General features: G+C 53.9%; 1 protein-coding gene and 1 long non-coding RNA gene across 9 annotated transcripts in view; one reads left to right on the top strand and one right to left on the bottom strand.

The window, feature by feature from the left end:
- The window catches only part of GPSM1 (G protein signaling modulator 1), a 66,868-nt gene that overhangs the window by 3,307 nt on the left and 42,908 nt on the right, over nt 1–20,653 (bottom strand). For 3 of the 8 annotated variants that reach the window (XM_048325688.1, XM_048325687.1, XM_048325689.1), the window contains 2 exons: nt 18,834–19,013; nt 1,171–1,330 (listed from right to left, as the gene is read on the bottom strand). In XM_048325688.1, the coding sequence (XP_048181645.1) occupies nt 1,171–1,330; nt 18,834–19,013 (340 nt within the window). Of the gene's footprint in view, nt 1–1,170; nt 1,331–5,247; nt 5,329–6,557; nt 6,654–6,714; nt 6,991–13,489; nt 13,632–15,973; nt 16,063–18,833; nt 19,014–20,653 lie in introns of those variants that run through there. The other 5 variants (XM_048325690.1, XM_048325691.1, XM_048325694.1 and 2 more) reach the window with 5 other exon arrangements.
- Nucleotides 6,884–14,955, top strand: LOC125336732. The gene is made up of 2 exons (XR_007207839.1): nt 6,884–11,075; nt 11,962–14,955. It is a non-coding gene; the product is annotated as an uncharacterized LOC125336732 (long non-coding RNA).

Genomic DNA, 20,653 nt, shown 5'->3' with positions numbered 1-20,653 from the left:
GAATCCTTGAAAATAACACGTCCAAAAGGCTCAGAGCCCAAACGTGGGGCTGCTCGTGCATTCTTTATAAAGCTCCGCATTTTCAACCCCGTCTCCTAAATTACACAGCTGTTACAGCCAAATGCACTTGTGTGTCAGAAATGCATCTCTTGACAAAGCGATGCTCATTTCCACCTTATTTTTAGACAATAAAAACCCTCTCACCTCACAGCCAACCTGCCTTCCTGCCACAGCCTGACCTTCTCTGCTTCAGCCCCTGCCCCAGCACCTGCTCCTTGTGCTGCGGCTCTGGGACCAGTGTCAGGGGTCTCCTCCTCTCCCGTTTGCACTTTGTATTCATTTGGAAACTGATGATGAACAAATCCATCAGTTTAAATAACTGGTTTGAGCCCTTTGTGCTGGTGATTAAGCGTGTGAGGGTGATCTGTGCATTTTAGAGCTTCTCCCCAGCTTGGGTTAAACAAAGGCCCTGAACACTGAAAAAGCCACAAAACCCAAGCGCAAACACAGCCCTGCCTTTCCTGCCCTATTTGTCAGACGCCTTCCTCAATTTATCCCTGTCCTTCCTAGGGCTGAACTGTTTGCCTGAGCAGCTTCCCACTGTTTATCCATCCTTCTGGCTCCTCTGTCCTCACACAGCACCTAACACCACTGCATCCAAGAACAGTACAAAATCCAGAAGTTTTTCCTCCATGGCAACGCTATTACAAAAACTGGCAATATTTTAACTTGCCTGAGAAAGCCTGACCCAGCCCCTGCATGTCCCAGACCCCAGGTTCTCACAAAGCTCCCTCAGCAATGTGACCATCATCATCTTCCTCCTGGAGGTACTGGAAGTGGCACAAGTCCTTGTGCCAACCTCCCTGTTCAGAATCCAAGACCTAAAGACCCTCACTGAAAAAAATCTAAATGTATTTTGCATTTCTCTCTCTAATTTACTCCCCAAACCTTAGCTCACATTCCGCAGCCTTTCCCTCGGCAACCATTTACATGAGAATGTTTTTTCCTTCCTTAAATAATGACGGAGATTGCCAAGGAACTGCTAAGTTCAGAGAGCTAAGGCTCAAGGAAAACATCACAGGATGCACGGCAAACCACAACAGCTGGGCACGCCGCAGGAGCAGCGCCGCTCCCACAGGGACAGGGACTTGGGAACGCATCGGTGCTCACATATCCGCTCTCCCAGGGCAGGGACCCGCGTGGCAGCTGCCTCCGCAGCCTCGGCTGGGCACTCCTCCAACGGGCAGCGCTGATCATCCATCCGGTTGCTCTGGAACTTGCTCAACAGGTCAAAGAAGCATTCCTCGTCCGAAGGGGTCCGATTGATTTTCTGGGAAGAGAGAGGAGAGTCAGAACACCCCAAACAAGTCCCCGAGTCCAATCGCTCCGTCCAGCGCAGCCTCGGGAATAGCTATGTCCTCTCCTGGTCTGTTCAGGGGCCGGCTCCTGGCTGTGCCCCAGATGTGCCAAGTCCCACAGTCTGGAGCCTGCTGGGGTCTCTGCTCTTTGGTCCCTCTGATCCCAGAGGCTCCAGGCACTACCACAGCCCAAACGCGAGCCCAGCACACGGATGAGCCCTGTGCAGAGCAGCCACTGTCACTGCGGAGCACCCAGAGCAACCTGGAGGCTGAATGGAAAAGGGGGGAGGAAAGGGGACAGCATTCACAGCATTCACCCTGGCACTGCTCCAAGGGGAGCTTCTGGGCTGGAAAGGGCTGGGCTCAGAGCGGGATGAGAGGAACCGTGCAGCCACCCTGGCTGAAGTGCTGCCGTGTGCCCAGCCAGGACTCAGCCCAAGCTCAGGGTTTGCTTTTTCCACCAGCTAAATCCAACCTTTCCAGGGCACTGCCCCTCACACCCCAACGCTTCCCCTCGGTGCCCGTGTGTCCTCAGCACAGCACTTGTAGCAGTCACCCAGCTGAAAATGCCACAAAATTACAGTTTTTCAGGACAACAGTTCTTGCACAAGAGCCCCAAATGAGCACCTTGCACTGGACAGGGATATATTTAAGTCGTGCTGCAGGAGGCTTGCGTTGGAGGCAGCCTCTCCAAGCCACTTCCAGCAGGGAGAGGGGCTGTGTGTCCTGATCTGGAGCAGACAGAGCAGCAGGAACAACAGATCTTTCCAAGGAGTCGCTTGGAATGGGAGATAAAATTAGTCAGTGATAAGAGGGGCATCTGCCAGGCTTGAGGATATTCCCTACACACCAAGCTGGTCCCACCAGTTGCTGGAAAAAATACCACAACAGACAGCAACCAAAACCTCCTAGAACTGGGTCTATCTGAGCTATTTCCTAGCTGAGGCCAGTCTGGGAAGGGGCACTGGGTCCCTCCTGGAGGGCTGCACATCCCACCAGCAAGATGGAGAGGGCACGGGGAGAGCCAGCCAGACTTTCCAGCACAGCAAGGGATTCCCTTGGCTGCTGATGAAGCAAAGTCCTTCTCCCAGCTCTGCTGGTGGCCACTCTGGGCAGCCTGGGAGCCCTCTTAATCCTACCACACACGGTGCTGTTTCCACCAGAGCTGTTCCCCGGGGCAGGGGCAGGCAAAGCCCTTCACGGGAGCTCTGCAGTGGGGAGAGACTTGTGCTGACAGGGTTAAAGCCACAAGTTGGATTGGGTAAATGAAGGAAAACAATTTTCCTGTATGCTAAGCGAAGCAGATGAGATGCACTCAGCTTCTATTTAGGGCAGCGTCAAAATTAGCAGCGGGCCAGAGAGGAACATTGGCAATGTGGGAGCTGATCAGGGAGGGGAAAAACCCCTCTCACCTCCTGCCTGCCACGTGCTGATTCGTTAATGGAGCCACAGCTCCAATGGACCCTCTGAGCCACCAACAGTTGCACCTCGGAAATCAAAGCTGGCTTGGGCTTGAACTGAGGGTGAACTGCATCTCTCACAGCTCTGCTATGTTGGGTTGTGTGACCCAAATTTCAGGGTAGAGGAGGAAATCGGTTCATTCACACCGAGCCTCCCTCCTGCTTTTCCACGACTGCATGGAGTAAATCAGAGCAGTCCTGGATCCACGGGAGAAGTTCCCGCTTGCAGGAGCAGCCTGGCAGTGCATGGTCAGAGCCCCCAGCTCAGGGCTGCCCCTCCACAGGGACCAGATCCCCCCACGGCACATCCTGCAGAGACCCTGCAGTTCGGGGTGTCAGGATCCTGCTCCCAACGTGCCTGGCAGAGGAAAGGATGCTCTGAATCAGTAGGAAGAGCAGCCAAGAGCATGGAGGTGTGGGACGGGGCTCGCTGTGTGCCTGGCTACCTCCCAGTGGCACCTGAGAGGCAGGAGGCTGACAGGGCTTTGCCAGCCCAGGATGGCCCATGGGCAGCCCCAGGGCAGCACCTTCGGGCACCAGGCTCCCTCCAGCCAAACCCTGCCCTAGGCCTGAACCTCTCTAATTAAAATGCCCAAATGTGACAAGGCACGGAGTGCTCGGCTCCTTCCCTGCCAGGCTGCTCCCAGCCCCGAGGCAGGAGCTTCGAGGGCAGATGGAGGTGTGATCACACCCTGGGGCTCGCCATCTGCTCCCGAGCTGTGCTTGCTCGGGGCTTGGCACAGCCAGGGTCAGGAGGATTCCTGAGAGCCAGGGCATCCCCTCATGGGGCTGAGCAACGGCCCTGCCACAGCACAGACACACAGCCACACCCCTAAATGGCTCCTCGGCACCAGCTTCGGTTTTCCAGCCCCAAGACCAATTCTCACCTCCTGGCCGGTGTCCCTGCCTGGCCTCATCCCCCGTTCTCTGCCTCCAGCACCGCAACTGCCCAAATTCTGCCAACTGTCACCTTCCTGTGGCAGCCAGATGCCATCACAAAGAGTAAAACCAACCCCATCTGCACGGGGCAGAGGGACCTGGGGGCTGCTGGCACTGTAGAGATCACCCCGGGGCAGATTTGGCTGCAAACATGCTCGCCCTTGGCAGGGGTACAGGGACACTCCCGCCTCTGCCCACACAGGGACAAGGACAAGTGTGGAGCCTCTGCTCCTGCTCCCTAACCTCAGGCAGGACACAGATGGCACCATCCCAAGCAGGTGGAGGTCCCGCTCATAGGGATTAGAGCTTTGTTCCCATTTTCTGAGTGGCTGGGAGCAGGACTCTCCCCACATGGGCCACTGGACGGCATCCAGGCTTTTGCACGCATTCCCTTGCAGGTGGAGGAACAGGCTGTTTAACCTGCCTGGGTGGATTCAGGATGTGTAAAACCACAGCTGAGGTGTTGGAAAGGCAGCAAAAAGCAGCTGCAGAGCGTGACAGGCGCCTGCTCTGCCACCCTCCCCTCTGCCTGCAGGCTGGGACCACCAGCTCCTCAGGAGCCCCAAGCCCCAGGGTAAGGTCACTACACCTGGTGGAGGAGCACAATGCCACTGATTTTCCTCTCTGATAAACTCTCACACCAAATAAAACCCGTCACAGTTTTGGGCTGAGAAGGTCCTGGGCTGCCCAGCTCTGCCCCAGAGGTGCAGCACGGGGAGCAGCATCTCCTGGGGAAATCCCTCGGTCTGACCACTCCAGATGTGCAGGTGAGGCCAAGGCTGAAGCGATCCCAGGCAAGGCAAAACAAAGTCAAAACTGACTCCTGTGCCTCAACGCCGCTGGCCATTTTCACTCAGATTCAGGAAAGCCATTAAACAAAGGCAGAAAGCCTCATTGCAAGAACTAAACCTCTCCAGCTCCCAACACCTGAAGCCACAGCCCACAGATGCCCTGCAGGGCTTCCACCTTGGACCCGCTGCCCACCTGGGACTGTGCAGAGAACTTTTTCTGACACATTCCCACTGCCCTATCCTGGGATCAGCACCCTGTCCCAATCTCTGGCACCTGAGCAACCCAGACCCCCCTTCATCCACAGCTGTGCCCCCCAGCACACCAAGATCTGCTGCCAGAGATCCCCTCAACCCAACGCTCTGGTGGCGGCTTTTCCCACAGCTTCCTGCTGCCCCCACAGCAGCTCGGGATGCAACTCTTCCCACACCGCTGCTGAGCCCCACCAAAGCCTGTCAGATCTGCTCTGGGACAGTGCCCCAAAGGTCCCCAAGCATCACGGCAGGTATTTCTGTGCTGGCCAAATCATGGCAGATCCCTCAGCGATTCCATAGTCACCCAAACACGGGTGAAACGTCCGCTCCGAAGGGAGCTTCACCCACCAAGCCAAACCACAGACACTCATGAGCCACCCAAAGAGCCAAACCTTGTCCCTGTGTCAGACCAGCTTCTCTCACAGCTGGTGTCCCCAGGGCACTGACCTGCCTTTGGTTCCCCTCCTCTCCTTCAGGCTCAGCTTCTTGCAGACCTGACCCGATGCAGGACAGAGCGTCAGGCTCAAGGGCTGCTCACTCCGGCTTTGTCCAGCCCTCCAAGGGGACAGCACATTGGGACCTACAGGCAGGACCCAGTGGTGGATGGACCCTGACAGGTCTGGTACAGCCGATCCAGCTCACCTGAAAGCGTCTGGTGAGCGCCCAGGTCAGGGACGAGCGAGGACAGCGGCAGGTTCAGAGATAACACAGCAGTGCTCACTGTCACCCCCTCAGAGTGCGCTGCCTCAGCATTTAAATGTGTCCACCACGATTTCACCTGATTTCAGGGAGGACACAACCTGGACATGAAGCGACCTGACCATGTCCCAGAGAGACAGAGCTGTGACAGGATGCAGCAATCAGTCCCTAGGACCAAGTTCTACCCTAGGACCAAGTTCTATCCTTGGCAATCTGTGCCCTTGTCTGAGCGGGCTCTTATCTGCCCCGGGCTTGGCAGTTATCCATTCCCACACATCCATGCGTGCCCTGCCCTATCTGCCTCTCCCCCTGTGAACCAGACATGTCACCGCTCCTTACCTCTGCTCTTTTCAAGGCAGCCGACCTCAAAATCTCCAGGCAGGAGCAGGGCTGGTGCTGCCGGTGACCACCAGTGCCAGGAGCACCTTATCCAGGGCTGTCTGTCAGTCCCCTGCACGCGGCTTTTCTTTATCCTGCACCACCCCACACCTCACCCCGGAGAACTCACCGTGGGGGCTGCACCTCTGGCACGGCCACAACCCCAAACCCCAAAAACATCAGGCACTGAACTTCCCCACCTCACCTGGAAAAAAGGCACCAAGGGGGAGGTTTGCAGAGAAGCAAGCGGGGGGTGGAGGAGAGGAGTGGAAAGAAATCCCTGGCTGAAATCCACAGCCTGTTTTACCAGGAGGTGAAATGCCTGGAGAATCGTCCCTGGGCTCCAGAGCGGGGCTGTCCCTGTCCCCAGCCACCAGCTCCTCGGCTGGAGTCGCCACTCCTCGTCAGCTTCAGAGGCAGCAGAGCTGTAAAACTCGCCTGGTCTTTGCTGAGGACACCACTTCCCTTCCCGTGCCAATCCTCGGGCGCTGCTGCCACGCTCCCCCCGCGATGCAGGGCTGGTGACAGACACCCCGTGTCCCCCTGTGGGCACGGCCGGGCTCAGGGACCCACCGCCCACCCTCGGCACGCTCTGCTGTGAGACACGGCACACCCGGAGCAGCCTGAGCACCGCTGCAGCTGCAAAAATATTAATAATAAAAAGTTCACACCGGAGCTACCTGAAAACTTTAAATCCCCGAGCACACACGGCACATCCCGGCCTGAGTGAATCCTCTGCGTCTCCGTATCCACCTCCTCCTCCTGCTCCTCCCGATCCAGCCTCTCATTTCAGAGAAAGAAGGAAACACAAACAAACCCCGAGTTTGCCTCACTGACCTCAGCAGCCAGCTCTTCCCCGGCTCCAGCTCTCACATGTCCGCGGGCAGGAGCGCTGCCGGCGCTGGATGCTCCAGCTGCCCGAGGCTCTCGCAGCCCCGCCGAGCGGGATTCGTGCGGAGCGGGATTCGTGCGGAGCGGGATTCGTGCGGAGCGATGTGCAGAACGTCGCCGGCTCCAGTGACCCGCTGGGTGCGAGCTGAGGCTTAAAGCGACAGCCCCGCTGCCACCTCCTCCCAGAGCCACTCCGTGCCCTGGCACGGTGCGGGGGGGGGGCTCCGGAGAAGGCTCCTCTCTCCCTGACCTCGCTGCCACGATCCTCCTGCTATTAGATGATGCTCTTAAACACACAGTGCAGCTACGTGAATATTTAGCTTTCCTTCCACCTCCTCACCTCCCACCCGCCACACTCACTTTACCTTAAAAATAGATTGGGATCGATTCTCCCAAACTACATCTGCAAACACTCTCGGCTCCGCAGGCACAGGCACCACGGCAGCAAACGCTCTGTGCACACACAGACACAATCTGAGCGTTTGGATTTAAAGCACCAAAATACTGAAGGACCATTTTTAGCTCCTGATAGTCCTCCTGCTCCTCATATTATTAGATATGTGTGGTTTTTTTGTCTTATTGCAAGAGCCGAGGCTGCTGAGCCATAAGCAATCTCTTGATTTAAATGTAACACTGCTCGACAGAGGGAAATTTCTAATTGCAAAAGGGTTTTAAACAGGGAAAGATGGAAATGCCACGCAGCAGCCAAAGAGCTGTTCTTACCTCACGTTTGTGAAATGGGGCACTGGGAAGAAAAGCACTTTTCCAAAGGGGCAAAATGGGGATAGAGCCCCGCTGACACTCTCGGCTCTCTGTCCACACTTGTCCTTCATTCTCATTTTTCACTACAAAAGTAGGAAATTGCTTTAACCTGAACAGAAAATGCAGCTTTGGGGAACTGCCCATGCTATTCCACACCAGTAAATTCATTTCCAGGAGTCACATAGTAATTTCCAGAGAAAGATGGAAACTGTGTGGCACCTGAGACCAGGACTCCTGGCTCGGTACCTGGCCCCAACTAAAGAGAGAAAGAAGGGTGGAGGGAGGGCAGGGCACAGCCACAGCTCCTGTGAGCTCAACACCACTGCTGCAGCCCCATTCCCACTGGGGCTGAGATCAGGGGATCCATGGATAGAGAGGGGCAACAGGGGAATGAACCAGGATGGGGACTCTACCCCGATCTGAAGAGCTGGGTTGCCTTGGGAGAGCTCTGCAAGGGGGAATCTGCAGCTGGTATGGGGGGAAATGCAGAAAATGGGTGTAACAGAGGGGCAGAGCCCACACACACGAGGTCGGTGCTTGGAACAACATAAGGAAATGACATTTTCCCTCTGAGTTTAGGATGCAGCAAAGGAGAATGAGTGAGACATCTGTGATCTGCAGAGACACCACCTACAACGTCAGGTTGGAGCTCAGGGAGCTGAGGGTGTCCTGGGCACACGTGTGCCCTGCACTGTGCTGTGCCCAGCCCCTGGCACAGCCCATCCACACCCTGCCCAGGCCCAGGACGTGCACACACTTCCCTTGGAGCATGAAATTATCACCCTCACTTGGACTGTTTTCAAAGATTTTTCTCCCTTTAAACAACTCGCCCACTCATCCCTATAAACGCCAGTGCTAAAAGCTGGTTCTGTTGTTAAGATTTCAAATAACTCGGGTTTTATTGTTCCAAACAAAATCAAAATAACTCACCTACGCTCCCTCCTTCCGTAACACAGTCAGTGCTGACCTGTTGGGACCGTGCCCTGCTGCCACACACGGCTCAAACTCAGGCCTGTGGCTCAGCAGCAGGTGACAACCTCATTGCTGATTGCATTTGGAGGGAGCCTTGGGGGTGTCTGGCTCAAGTGTTACTGACACCTCTGCTGCTTGCAGTGCTGAGCTGACTGTCTGGAAGCCACTGCCACCATGACCAGATTGGGCCACTTTGTGCCACAACCACATTAATACACTTTTTCCTCAGCTACACAACAAGCTGTCCTGAAATCACAGGTCAGTCCAGCCCTTACTGCTGAGACCAGTGGGAATTACTTCTGGTTTCTCTTCTGTGTATTCCAACGGTCCTCTGCAGTTAATGTAGCAACTTTTCCACATGGATTTTGACAGCTTTTACCATGCCAGGCTGGGTTTCCCTGTCACTGGTTAACAGAAACACACCAGCCTGGATTTAGCACCTGGAGCTTCTTTTACTAACCAAGGACACAAGGTAGAAGCATTCTCATTCCAGGTCAGTCTCTGCAATCTGTGCAGAGGATGAGTGGTTCTAGAGGTCAATCTGACCTATCAAAAACCTGGGGATTCCCTTAAACACCAAAACTGGGAGTGAACCTGAACTACTGCTTGAAATAACTCCAGTTGGAGGTGGATGACAACAAGCAGCGAGTTTGTGGGGTGTAGCTCTCACCCAGGGCTGTGGTACCTGGCTGTGCACACCAACACACACCCAAGCAGCAAAACACAGGATTTTGGCTACAGCTCATTGCAGTGATTTACTCTGCACTTGGAGAGGGGTGGAACCAGGACCATGCTCAGCCGTGGAGTCTCAGCTGAGCAGCACTAATTTGCTAAACTGAAATAACTACGGTGCTTGAAAGGGTATAACCCATATTCCTGATTAATTAGCACAAGGTTAATATATAGAACACTTCCTCTATCTACCTCCCCACTCCAAGCCCCATGGAGCAGGGCAGGTGAGCTCCTCTCGGGTGATGGAGACAATCCAACTCTCCAGCTGCAGAGATGCCCTGCTCCCCCCAGCCCCTGCACCTCACACTGGAACCTCCTGACAGTTTGCTTTGAAAACGCTTTGCAAAAAAAGCCTGCTCGTCTCTGGATTGCCAAAATTGTGCTGCTTTCTTGAATCAGACTTTTATTTAGACACCTACTTGCTCTGAGCACAGCGATGTTTTACAAAGGAGCTGAGCAGATGCAGCACCTTCCCCAGGGGTGGTGGGGATGGGGGAAGTTGGTCGTGGAGCTGTGCACACCCATCCACATCAGCACCCATAACACATCCAGCCTGCACATAAACACCCCTGGCTCAGCGAACGCCCAGATCTTAATTATTATTTACTCACACGCCAGTAATGCCTGAAGGCCGCGTTCAAGATCAAGGCCTTGTTGTGCAAGGCACCCCACAAAACACGAAATCCTGGCCCTGCTGGGGCAGGGAGGCTTCCTGGGGCTGGTACCTGTGGGTTTGCCACTGCAGCGATGGTCAGACACAGCCCTGCTCAGTAGAGTTGAAACAGGCAAGACAAAAATCACATGCAAAGGCAGGAGCAGCTTCTCCTATCAGCCAAAAGCATCTCCTGCTCTGGTACCTGCTGCTGCAAAGGGCAGGATGAAACTACACCCTGTTTGGGGTTTGCGCCACATGACAGTGCCCAGAGATCACTGGGATTCAAGTGGCTTTAGGTACAGGCAAAGAATCCTGCTGGGACTTTCCTGCAGGTCCCAGGGGAGTGGCACCTCCTGCACCCAGGCACACGCAGCGCCTCGCTCTGCTGGCTCTGTTGGGGCTGCATCGACTGCTCATCAATGAGCACTGCAGGGAGCTGGAACTTCCCCTGTGGCACAGACAGCACGATCCAGGATGGAAAAGTTGGATCCCTGGGATGGTTTGGGGCCCTGCTCTAATTGCACATCTCCCCAAGGGAGCCTCTCCAGCCACCCCTGCACACGGAGCACTTCACTGGGCTCAGCTCTGCCAGGGCTTCTGGGGCCACACAGGGAATGGGAAGGAGCCGGGGGCTCTGAAAAACCATTATTTGGGCTTTTTCAGATTAATTGGTGTTAACTGCCTTGGGAGGCTTAAAAATAGCTCTGCTAATGGGAAATGTGGACGCTGAAGGTGAGGTGCGAGCAGAGGCCACGTTAACCTGACACGGGCTGTGCCCAGCCTGCAGCCAGTGCCAAAACCAGGGACACCTTCTGTCCAGCTGGGAATTGCTGCCTGCACCTCTAACCCTGACCCCCCCCTCAGCTACCTTCACACTCATCTGGGGACAGGGGGAACCTTCCTGCTGCCACGGAGGTTTTATCAGGAGAGCTCCCAGACACAGCCCTTGAACCTCCCTGTGATTTATGGATTCCCATCCTTCTCCTGCAGCCATGGAGGATCCTCAGCCAGCTCCCAGGGGGCCTCAGTTTCCCACACCCTAAGAACAGATGCAAGGACAGCTCAGAGAGACCCCAAAGCCTCTGCTCACCCCAAGGTCATCCTAAATCCAGAGGAGAGGACTGCACTGGATGGGACAGTGTCTATCCAAAAGCAGTGGGTTAAGGAACAACCTGTCCCCCGAGAGGTCAGTGCCTCCTTGAACCCTCCTCCCTGACCACAAACTCCACGGATGGAGCTGCCCGGTGCCAGCAAAGGCTGCAGGGTGGCCTCTGGGCAGGATGCCCCAGTGGCTGCTCTCTGGGGGTGATTTGGCCTCCCCAAAGCTGGGCAGTAACAGACAAAACCTAAACTTGCCCCAGGGCTGTGCTGTGTTTGTGTCCTCTGGGGGAGCCTCCAGCTCTGCCCAGCAGCTGCAAACAGCCATGATCAAAGATAAAGCTCAGACAAAACTGGTCTGGTTATACAGTTCTGTCCTTCAGTGAAACCCAGAAAACATCACATTAGCATGCATTTCCTGGTTTGAAATACCATTTACATAAAGAGAAACACAAGTTATCGGTACAGAAAGGACTCTCTGTGTAGCCCCAGCAAGCACAGACCACGATCCTTTCCCAGCACAGGGATCCATCCATGCCAGATCCCTCCAGCCACAGCTGGGAGCTCGGGGATGGTTGTGCAGGAAAATCAAACACAGCTCTGAGAGTCACCAGAGGCCCCCTTGTCATCTGGTGCCACCCCAGCTCCAGGGATTTAAGCCCAGTTTGGCTGATTTACATCCAAAGAGAACCTGGGCTATGATATTTTCTAAGCTCTTCTGCCATGTGAAGTTTAATAAATGCCACAGGCCGGAACTGTGAAGGTACAAAGTGCCCCAGGCACGGCAGAGACCCGAGAAAGGAATGAAAAGTTCCAGATTTTGAGAGAATCAAACATTTGGAGGTTTATTGCCCTGGGTTTGGCTTCAATTCATCGGTTTTTTTTCCAGTGCTGTTCTCTTTAAAGTGACAGTTTCTAGGAAATGGTGAGCGTAACATCTCTTTTACTGTCTCATCCCACTTGATGGCTGACAGTTTGCCGGGAGAAAAGGTTGTGCAAGGAGGAAAGCAGACCTCAATTACGGCTTCAAAGTGCCAATAACTGCAAACTCAGTTACAGTGAGCCAAGAGGAGAAGAATGGATTGGCAGAGCTTGGTTTGTCACCTCCAGCCCAGGTCACAGACCTTCAGGCCTCTAACACGAGTCTGCTGGGTGACCTTGGACAAGCAGCTCAGCTTTTACCTCCTTCCTAGAGCAGATTCCTCTGGTAAGAGGCTTTTTCTTACAGTTTTCTACCTCCAGAGCCAGCCTCCACCCGTAGCCAGTTAAGGATGGAATATGGAGTCCTTCCTACATTCCCCTGACCCTCATCCTGAGGGATCTGAGAAACATCCAGACCCTGGGTGCCCTTGGTGTCAGCCCTGCAGATCCCAGGCTGGGACACCCTCCCACACACGGCACAGCCCTTGGGTTCTTTTCCCTGCGTGTGGCTGATGCACAGGCACGGGCTTGTACAAATCCTGCCTCCATCTCCCTTCCACACGGCACAGCTTCGATCCACAGCCTGACCTCAGCCTGGGAGCAGGGAAAACACAGAAAGAGGGTGTGCAAGCAACAGAAATAGCCCAAAGACAGGGAGCTCGGGGTCACTGATCCCTGCAGCCCCTACAGACACTGCCCTGCCAATACCAGCCCTGTCCTAGGGAGCACATGGAAGTTTCCTGCCTTCTCAGGAAGGGTCATTCCTGGGTTCAATCCCTTGGATCTGCCCCTCAGGAAGGGTCATTCCCAAGTTCAATCCCCCAGGCACGACACTCACCTGCAGCAGAGGCAACTCTGCCCAGCTCTGCCCTGCCTCCCTCTCACTCACATAGGCTCATTGGATAATTACAGAGAAAACCAAGGCAAATCCCAATTTTAGTGCCATTATAAAACAGAGAGGGGGAATTCATTACCTGGCAGCTGTTAATATTCAAGGAAGAAACTGATAATTTGCCTCTGAGGCAACGAATGCAGCAGAGGCAGCACAAGCCAGAAAATGCTGCTGCCTCCCCCCACCTTCACCGTGCAGCCACTTTTTGCAGAGGTTTTCTAGCCCCACATTCATTTCCCTGCCTCCCATGCCAGCACCGAAGTCCCAGTGAAGAATTACTGTCAGGGCTCTGCAGAACTCCCGAGAGCCTTGGCTCTGGCTCTGCTGCACCTCCAGATTTGGGAGAGCAGTTCTTACACCTCTCCTGGCTCGTGCAGCATCAGTGCAACCTGAGCCAGAGAGCAGGAGCTAAAGAAGGACTGTGCACCTCAACAAAGAGACTCAGAGAGAAAGACAGGTCAGACAATTTAAGATGACTCTGGGGACACAACCAGATCCCTGACTGCTTCTCCCGACAGCCCAAATCCCTGGAAGAGCCTCCTCATACCTGTCAGGCTCGAGATCTCCAGGTTTTCCTGCACATCCTGCCTCCAGCTAGGAAACAGCACAGCCTCCCTGCCCCGAGCACTTTGGAAGGTCCCAACAGGAAGATAAAGCACTCCAAGAACAAGCCACGGCTCAGTGTTTACCTGCTCACTTCCAAGAGGACTGACACCACCACAGCAGCCTCCAGGTGTCATAGGAACAGTCTTAAATTTAGCAGCAGCTGCCTTTCCTCTCTCCCTGGCTCCGGCTGCTCCCTTCCTCTCCACTCCCCAGCTCTCAGAGCACGTTTACACCAGAAAGTCTGACCAGCACTAATGGCATAATTATACCCCTGCAGCTGAGCAAACATGGAGGCTGTGGGATAAAGGAGGGTGTGATTTGCACTGCCCTTGTGTTGTGGGAGATGAAGCAGGGACCAACCTGACGTTAAAAGAGAGGGAAGATGCACCACAGAGCAGCAAAGGCTGCCTGGTGTAAACCCCACGTTCCAGCTCCTGAGGGAATTGAGGAAGTGTCAATCTCCTCTCAAACAAGACGAGGTGACCAGGGAAATGATACTGTGGGGCCAGAAACCCCCAAGGCTGACACATCCTTGCACCCCAGCCCATTCTGCAGTTCCCAGTGAAGTCACAGGGGATGGATGGAGACACCTGACAGCCAAGAGCTGCCTGGACAGCCCCTGGTTCAGCAAGGACAGGCAGGATCCTCCAGCTCTGCTCCCTGCCACCGCCCCCAGGGCTGACCCTCAGAGGGTCAACCACGAGCATCCTGCAACCCAACAATCCCCCAGGAACTCCTGAGACACAAAACCATCAGAAGAACTCTGGCAAACTGCCTCTGGGGCGGGGTCGTATGACCTACAAAAAAATTCCCTTCTTTTACGGTTGCTTCTCACTGTAATCATAAAAAAGGCCTTATAAAAACATTTGTCCCAGGGAATGTTTGGTGATGCAGAGTGCTTGAAAATTGTGGTGTCTAAATACATCAGCAACCCTGCAAGTCGTCACTGCAATCAGACACAGCTCCTCTTTCCCTTGACTATAAATGGGCTTGGCTGAGGACAGATCTGGAGAGTGACGAATCACTCCCTGGGAAGGGGAGAGCCCAGAGGATCAGGACCATTTCCAGAGTGCAGAAGGGGCAGTCAATAACTAACTCATGTAAGCACAAGTTAACTATTGGGAGACAGCAAATGTTAGTTCAGACAGAAGATGTTAATTACAAAGCCTAAGAAGCCGAATTCACCCTAATCTTGTCAAGATAGAGGGGACAAGGATCATCTCAGAGACCACTGAATCATTCCTCAAAGGACTACACATGCCCAGGGAGAAAGGTGAAAAGTTCATGAGAGGATGACTACTGGCCTTCATCAGAGAAGACCCCCGAGGAAGAGGAGAGGCCTTCCTCAGCGCGACCACCAGGACACACAGCGCATGTGTGGCCCATATGCTAATGACTTCCGAGAAATAATTTGTATAACCACACCTGTCCCAAGGAATGTGATGAATATTCATAATTTAGCCCATCATACTGTGTTGTAGAGAGCACCAGGTGTGTGTGTTTGAAGAAGCGATCCCCACACACCGAATAAAGCAAATACCCACATCTCTGCCTGTCTCTGCAGTGTCTCCTGGCCCTGCTGTGGGGTGATTCAAGAGCACAGATCCAGAGAGGAGTGGGTTTGAGCCTTACCCCCCTCCGTGAGTTTTGCTCCAGCTGTTGGACCTTGACACAATAAAGGGTTTTAGCCCTTGAACCCTGGCTCATGCTCAGTCCCATTGACCTCAAATATTTCAGCTCAGTGCTGACCTTAAACACAGAATTGGGGCAGGTCCCCAGGAAGTCTTTTCCAGAATACACAGCCCCTTTCTTCCATGGGCCTCTCCTTTTTGCACAGAGGAGGGTGAGAGACACAATCTCTCATATTTTTGAAGTGTTAGAAAAATCCCATCCTTCCAGTAACCTTCTAATAACCCCCTAAAACACATCTGCTACCAAGTCAATCCTGAGCTGGAGCGTTCTGACCTTCAGCACAGTGGAGAGAGGGGTTAAATTTATGAGCAAGCCTTTGATGTCTGCAAGTTTCATGTAGTACAAAACCTGTGCTTTGATGTTCCTTTTAAAAGAGAGGAAACTCGGAAGGTGTGCACTGCATGAGTCCCAGGGAGGGATTTGGAGGGACTTGGATCTGGCTGCCCACAACTGCAGCACAGAGATGGAGCTCTTAACACAGCCACTTTTGCTCAGGGCTCTGCTGCAACAGAGCAAAAACGTGGCCAGAAGCATCTCACCCTCACCAGCTTCTCCCAGACCAAACCCACCTTTGCTGTGGAGAGCCAGGCACTCACAGCTCCAGGGGAGCTGCACACCTGGGCTCACAGGTGAGCAGGACCCTGTCCTTGCTCATCCTCCAACCCTGGCAGGGCTGGTCCTTCTCCTCCCAGTGACCACCAGCCACGGCTGGGAAATTCCCCCATTTCAGGGGGCCCTGGGAAGGGTAAGGAAGCCCCTTTCTGCCCCAGCAGGGTCAGGAGCCTCCTGCATGAGCATCACGTTCAACACCAGCCTCTTGCACAGCAGTGGCAGGAAGGGCTGAGGCACAGGGGGGACCTGCCACGCTCTCCTACCTTCCGCAGCACCTGGGCCATGGCTTCTCCCATCCATCCCAGCATCCCCACGGCTTTTCCCGCAGGCTGAGCCCTCCTCTCAGGGCCCGACAGAGCTGCCAGAAGGGACAGGCTCCTCTCCATCCCCTGCTCGCTTCACTTTTTCCTGCCTCCCCTCCCCTCCGCCGCCTCCTCCCATGGGGAGTTTCCCAGCAGCTCGGTAATTAGCAGCATCATCACCAATGCTAATAACAACCACCACGGCTCCTGCCATCCACAGCTCAAACAACTTTACAGCCATCATCACGCCTCTGTAACCTCCCCGGGGGAGGCAGGCAAGCAGCATTACCCCATCACACGATGGGGAAGAGGGAGGTAAACAACAGGCAGGGGATGGGTGTTGAATCCAGGAGCTCTGACTCAGGCACCTTCACCTCCAGGACCTCCCCATCCCGGGAGCTGCCCGGCTGCAGAAGCCCCTTGGGATGGAGGTCAGGGGCTGTGCTGACAGCAGGACTCGTCCAGAGGTTACGTCACTGGACCTGGGAGTCCTGGGATGAGTTTTTCCCCTGCACACAGCCTGGGTTCTCCTCTGCCATGGGACAGCAGAGATTGTGGCACCCCAGAAAAGCACCTCAGATCAACCTTTAGAGCTCACCTCTAATTAAGGACTCATGGTTTGCCAATGGATTAAAGACAATTTTTGCTTTTTCCCTCACAAAATGAGGGATCTGGGAGAATTGTTGTCTGAACAGCCTGACCAGGAAGAGCTTCTCTCCCATTTGGGTGGGGTTTGCTACCTCTGATTACAAAGGCTCCCAGGGATGGAACTGCAGCTTTTCAACTCCCCTGCAAGAGCAGAACACAGTGGGGCTGCTTTGCTCTTGGCAAAACCCACAGGATGACGCTGACTTTAAACATTCTGAGGTCTGGCCCGTGCTGCAGAGTGAGCCTGGCAAAGCTGGGAGCACCACCACAGCAGAACTCCCCTGAAGTGACCCCGCCGTGTCCCCCACGGCCACCACAGAGCCCTCTGGCCACTCCCCAAGCCCCACACGCGCTGCCAAGAGGTGACCAGTGGCTGGCAAAGCCCCACAGGGCCTTTTTTAGACCCAGTCCATGGATCCACAGCTACACTCCTAAGGAATGCTTTTCCCAGCTCTTGATGGAGCATGGCTTTTGTTTGGTCTCCAGCTGAATGTCTGAGTTAAAAATACAAGGCTATTTCTGGCAGAAGTGGGGTTTTTTTCTGCTTTTGTATTGCCTTGTGTGCCCCCATGCTGCTGTCTCCTCTCTGGCTCAGATGAGCTTTGTTTTCCTTCCCAGTGATCATGTTTGCACCGGTGAGCTGTAGGAAATGTTTTTCCCAGCAGACCATTTCCACAAGCACTGTTGGGGATGAAGAATGAGCTCAGAGAAGTCTAAAAAAAACCCCAGTCGGTGTAAAAATTCGGTCTCCAGTGGCCAGAGAACCGAAAACAGGAATGTCTGTGGTAAAACAGGGATGTGTCCACACACTCATGCACACAGGTACAGCAGGATCTGTTCTCCCCATGATCCACAGACGAGGAACAAAGGACTCAGAGCTAGAAACACCTTCGAGCATCCCCACTCCACAACCAGGCTTCATCCCAAGCTCTGCAGCTCCGACTCTTTCTTACCCAGCATGAAAATATTTAATTTCGCTTTTCTTAAATGCCAAGGAAAAAAAATAGGCCTGTCTTTTCTGGCTTGGATTTATTCCATCTGGAATCACTGCATGATCACAGAACTGTGATAGTGTGTTAGAGACTTAGTGTAAAGCAAAAACCTAAATACTTCCAAGCACCCATGAGATCATTGATCCTTCCCTTACGCTTCGTCTCTCCTGGCAACAAGCTGAGGATTTGGGGCTTCTCACTTGAGATCACTGAGTTCAAACACCTTCAAGCCCCCTCCCACGATCCAGAAATGTGCCATCATTGTGGGTGTGAGCCCTGTTTCCAGGGCTTGGAACAAACCCAGCACAGCTGCAGGAAAGCTCCCCAGTATTTGTGTTTGCCATGTGTCACAACAAGCATCAACACAACCGGAAGGGAACGGCCCAAAACCAGCAGAACTGTCCGGTTAAAAACAGCAAAAGGTACCTGGGGAGCTTCCCAGGACATGGATCCTCACCATCCTCCAGGGAGCCAAGCACAGACTGATCAGAGCTCCCCAGCACAGGACCAGTAACCTGGAAATCACCGACATCAGGGCCAGCTCCTGCTCTTGAGGAAATGAGTTTCAGCTGTGCTGCTTCCAAAGAAAAGCTCCTGGAGGATGAATGCTACCATCTCTGATGAACTCTAAGAGCCCACTCTGCACATTGACCATCAGTGTGATCAGAACATGAGGTGGAACATCTACACTTGGCAAAGGCAACCAGCACTTTTGGTCACTCACCAAAGACCTGGGAAGGCTCTGGTTTTTGAAGGCACCAATCCCACTCCCCACGAACGACAGGAGCTGATCAAATCAGCTCCACAAGGCACCCAAACTGCTGTGCTTTTCTGGAATTCAGGGTATCACATCCTGACAGACCTAAACTCAGCCAAGTTCAGCTCCAGACTCCTGTCCCTCAGAGAAGGTTATAAACATCACCACTAAGGGCCAATCCCTCACCGACCAGTTTGTGATGGAGACTGGTACCACTGCTCTGCTGAAAGGACAGTGATGCTGAGGCTCAAAGAGGCAAAAGGATTTGCCCAGAGCTGCCCCCAGAGCCAACAAACAGAGCAGAGCTACAAGCAGACTCTGTTTTCCAGCCCAAAGGCCCCACTGCCACCCACACAACAGGCTGGAAATGAGGTAAAAACAAACACGAGGAACTCAGCACTGGAGATAAAAACCATCTTCCTACCGACTGTGGCACCTGGACTCGGACTTCCCCAGCATCCAGAGGGGATGCACTGGATCCCTGGGATTTCCTCTCTGAGCTGGACTGGTGCTCTCGGTATTTCTTTGTTCTCACAGGTAACGACAAGAACTCCTTTCCTGAGATCTTCAGCTCTCGCACGTGGTGGCTGTCCCCATTCTGGTCCTTGGGAAAGCAAGAAACAGTCACTGCAGCAAGTGCCTGTCTCAGGTTTTAGTGGAGCTCTGTTGGCTCCTACCCACAGAGCAGGAGAGGCACAGCAGCACAGCTCATGTGGGGCTTGTGCTCAGTGCTCCCACAAATACAGAAATACAGGACTGTCACCCCAGGTGTGGGGAAAGGGAGGTGACAGGGATTCCAAACAGGAATAGTGAGAATAAGGAAGGAGAGATTGGTTTCCCTGCATGCTGTTGATGGCATCAGTGCAGCCAGGCCAGTGCCCACACCTTAAAAAGCGGCCACATGAACATAAATCAGATCTAGAAAGTGCCTTGCAGTGCCTTGGTTGGAGCCCTTGCACTGCTCAGTGCACGACAACAGGAGAGATGACTCAATTACAGGCTGTAAGCACCTTCAGGGTGAAAGCCAGCATGTGAGAAAGAGGTTTTAGTCTGGTACATAAAGGAATAAACAAGAGGCTGGGAGATAAAACCAGAGGAGCTCAGATGAAGGAGTAAGAGGCTGGAGAGAGCAGGATGAGCAGGGAGCAGCGTTCCTGAAAGGTGCTGAAGCTTCAGAACTGAGGTGGGCATTCCCTGTGCCCCAACACACAACTCTGTGCAGAGGCACTGGACAGGAGCTCCTGGAAGTGTGGTAACGGGGGCTTTGCTGGCTTTGAAGGCATTTCTGGCAGAGACAACACTGAGAGGATGCTGGAGAGATCACAGTTCACTCCACGGATTTACTCCTTACAACCTCCTCACTTGCACCACAGCACAAAGCAAAGGAGCCTCTCCCAGGGCTGTAACCCGCTGCTCCTGAGAGCCACAGCAGCACAGAGAAGAGGAATTGCATCCAGAGCACTCTCTGAAGGAGAGTGAACTCACACTCTGCCGAGGACCACTGCAGGGGGAACAGGAGTGCTCACACCTGACCCTACAGCTCCTGCTTGCTTCATCCTCCCCATGAAACCCCTGAAATCCAGAACCGTGCCTGAACTATCGAGTGGTGTTCAGCTTTTACAGCAAAGAGCAGGAAACCAACAGCATTAGCAGCAAGTCACACATCAGCAAAGCCCCTGGCCAGCCCTCGGGGCTGTGCTGCTCTGATGAGGACACACGAGCCAATGTCCCCTGACCCTGGGCACTGCTGTCCCTGCCATCGACACCCCAGAGATGGAGTCACGTTGGTGAGAGCAGGCAAGAGCCAAAACAGCCAAGGGGCACTGGGAGAATTGATAAAAATACATTAGGACATTCAGAATTTATTTTCCAAAGAGAGTTAATTCAGGGAGGAGCTTTTGCCTGGCCTTCCCAGTGTTTACTGGGATTTTTAGGCACCTAAATGGTCTCTCAAGCCTGAGGTTGTTTCCCTGTCTGCACCCACCTGCAGCTTGGGTGAGCTTTTCCTCTCTGTGACAGTTCTGGGAAATGTTCCCCAGGACACTCAGCAGAGCTGTGCCTGGAAAGCACTGGGAGAACATGAATGATTTGTGCCAAAACCATCCCAAAAAGGCAGAATGGCTGCAGGCCTGGCCACCTCCTCTGGGAAGGGGCACGGCTGAGCCCTCGGCAGCACCAGCAGGATTTTCTGGGAGACTGAAATGATCCCTGTAGCTGGAAGGGCTCAGTGCCTCCCAGCTGCTG

Source organism: Corvus hawaiiensis, chromosome 21, assembly GCF_020740725.1.
Source record: "Corvus hawaiiensis isolate bCorHaw1 chromosome 21, bCorHaw1.pri.cur, whole genome shotgun sequence".
NCBI classification, from domain to species: domain Eukaryota; kingdom Metazoa; phylum Chordata; class Aves; order Passeriformes; family Corvidae; genus Corvus; species Corvus hawaiiensis.
Note: the sequence above shows the minus strand (reverse complement) of the source record. Positions and strands in the feature narration are given on the sequence as shown.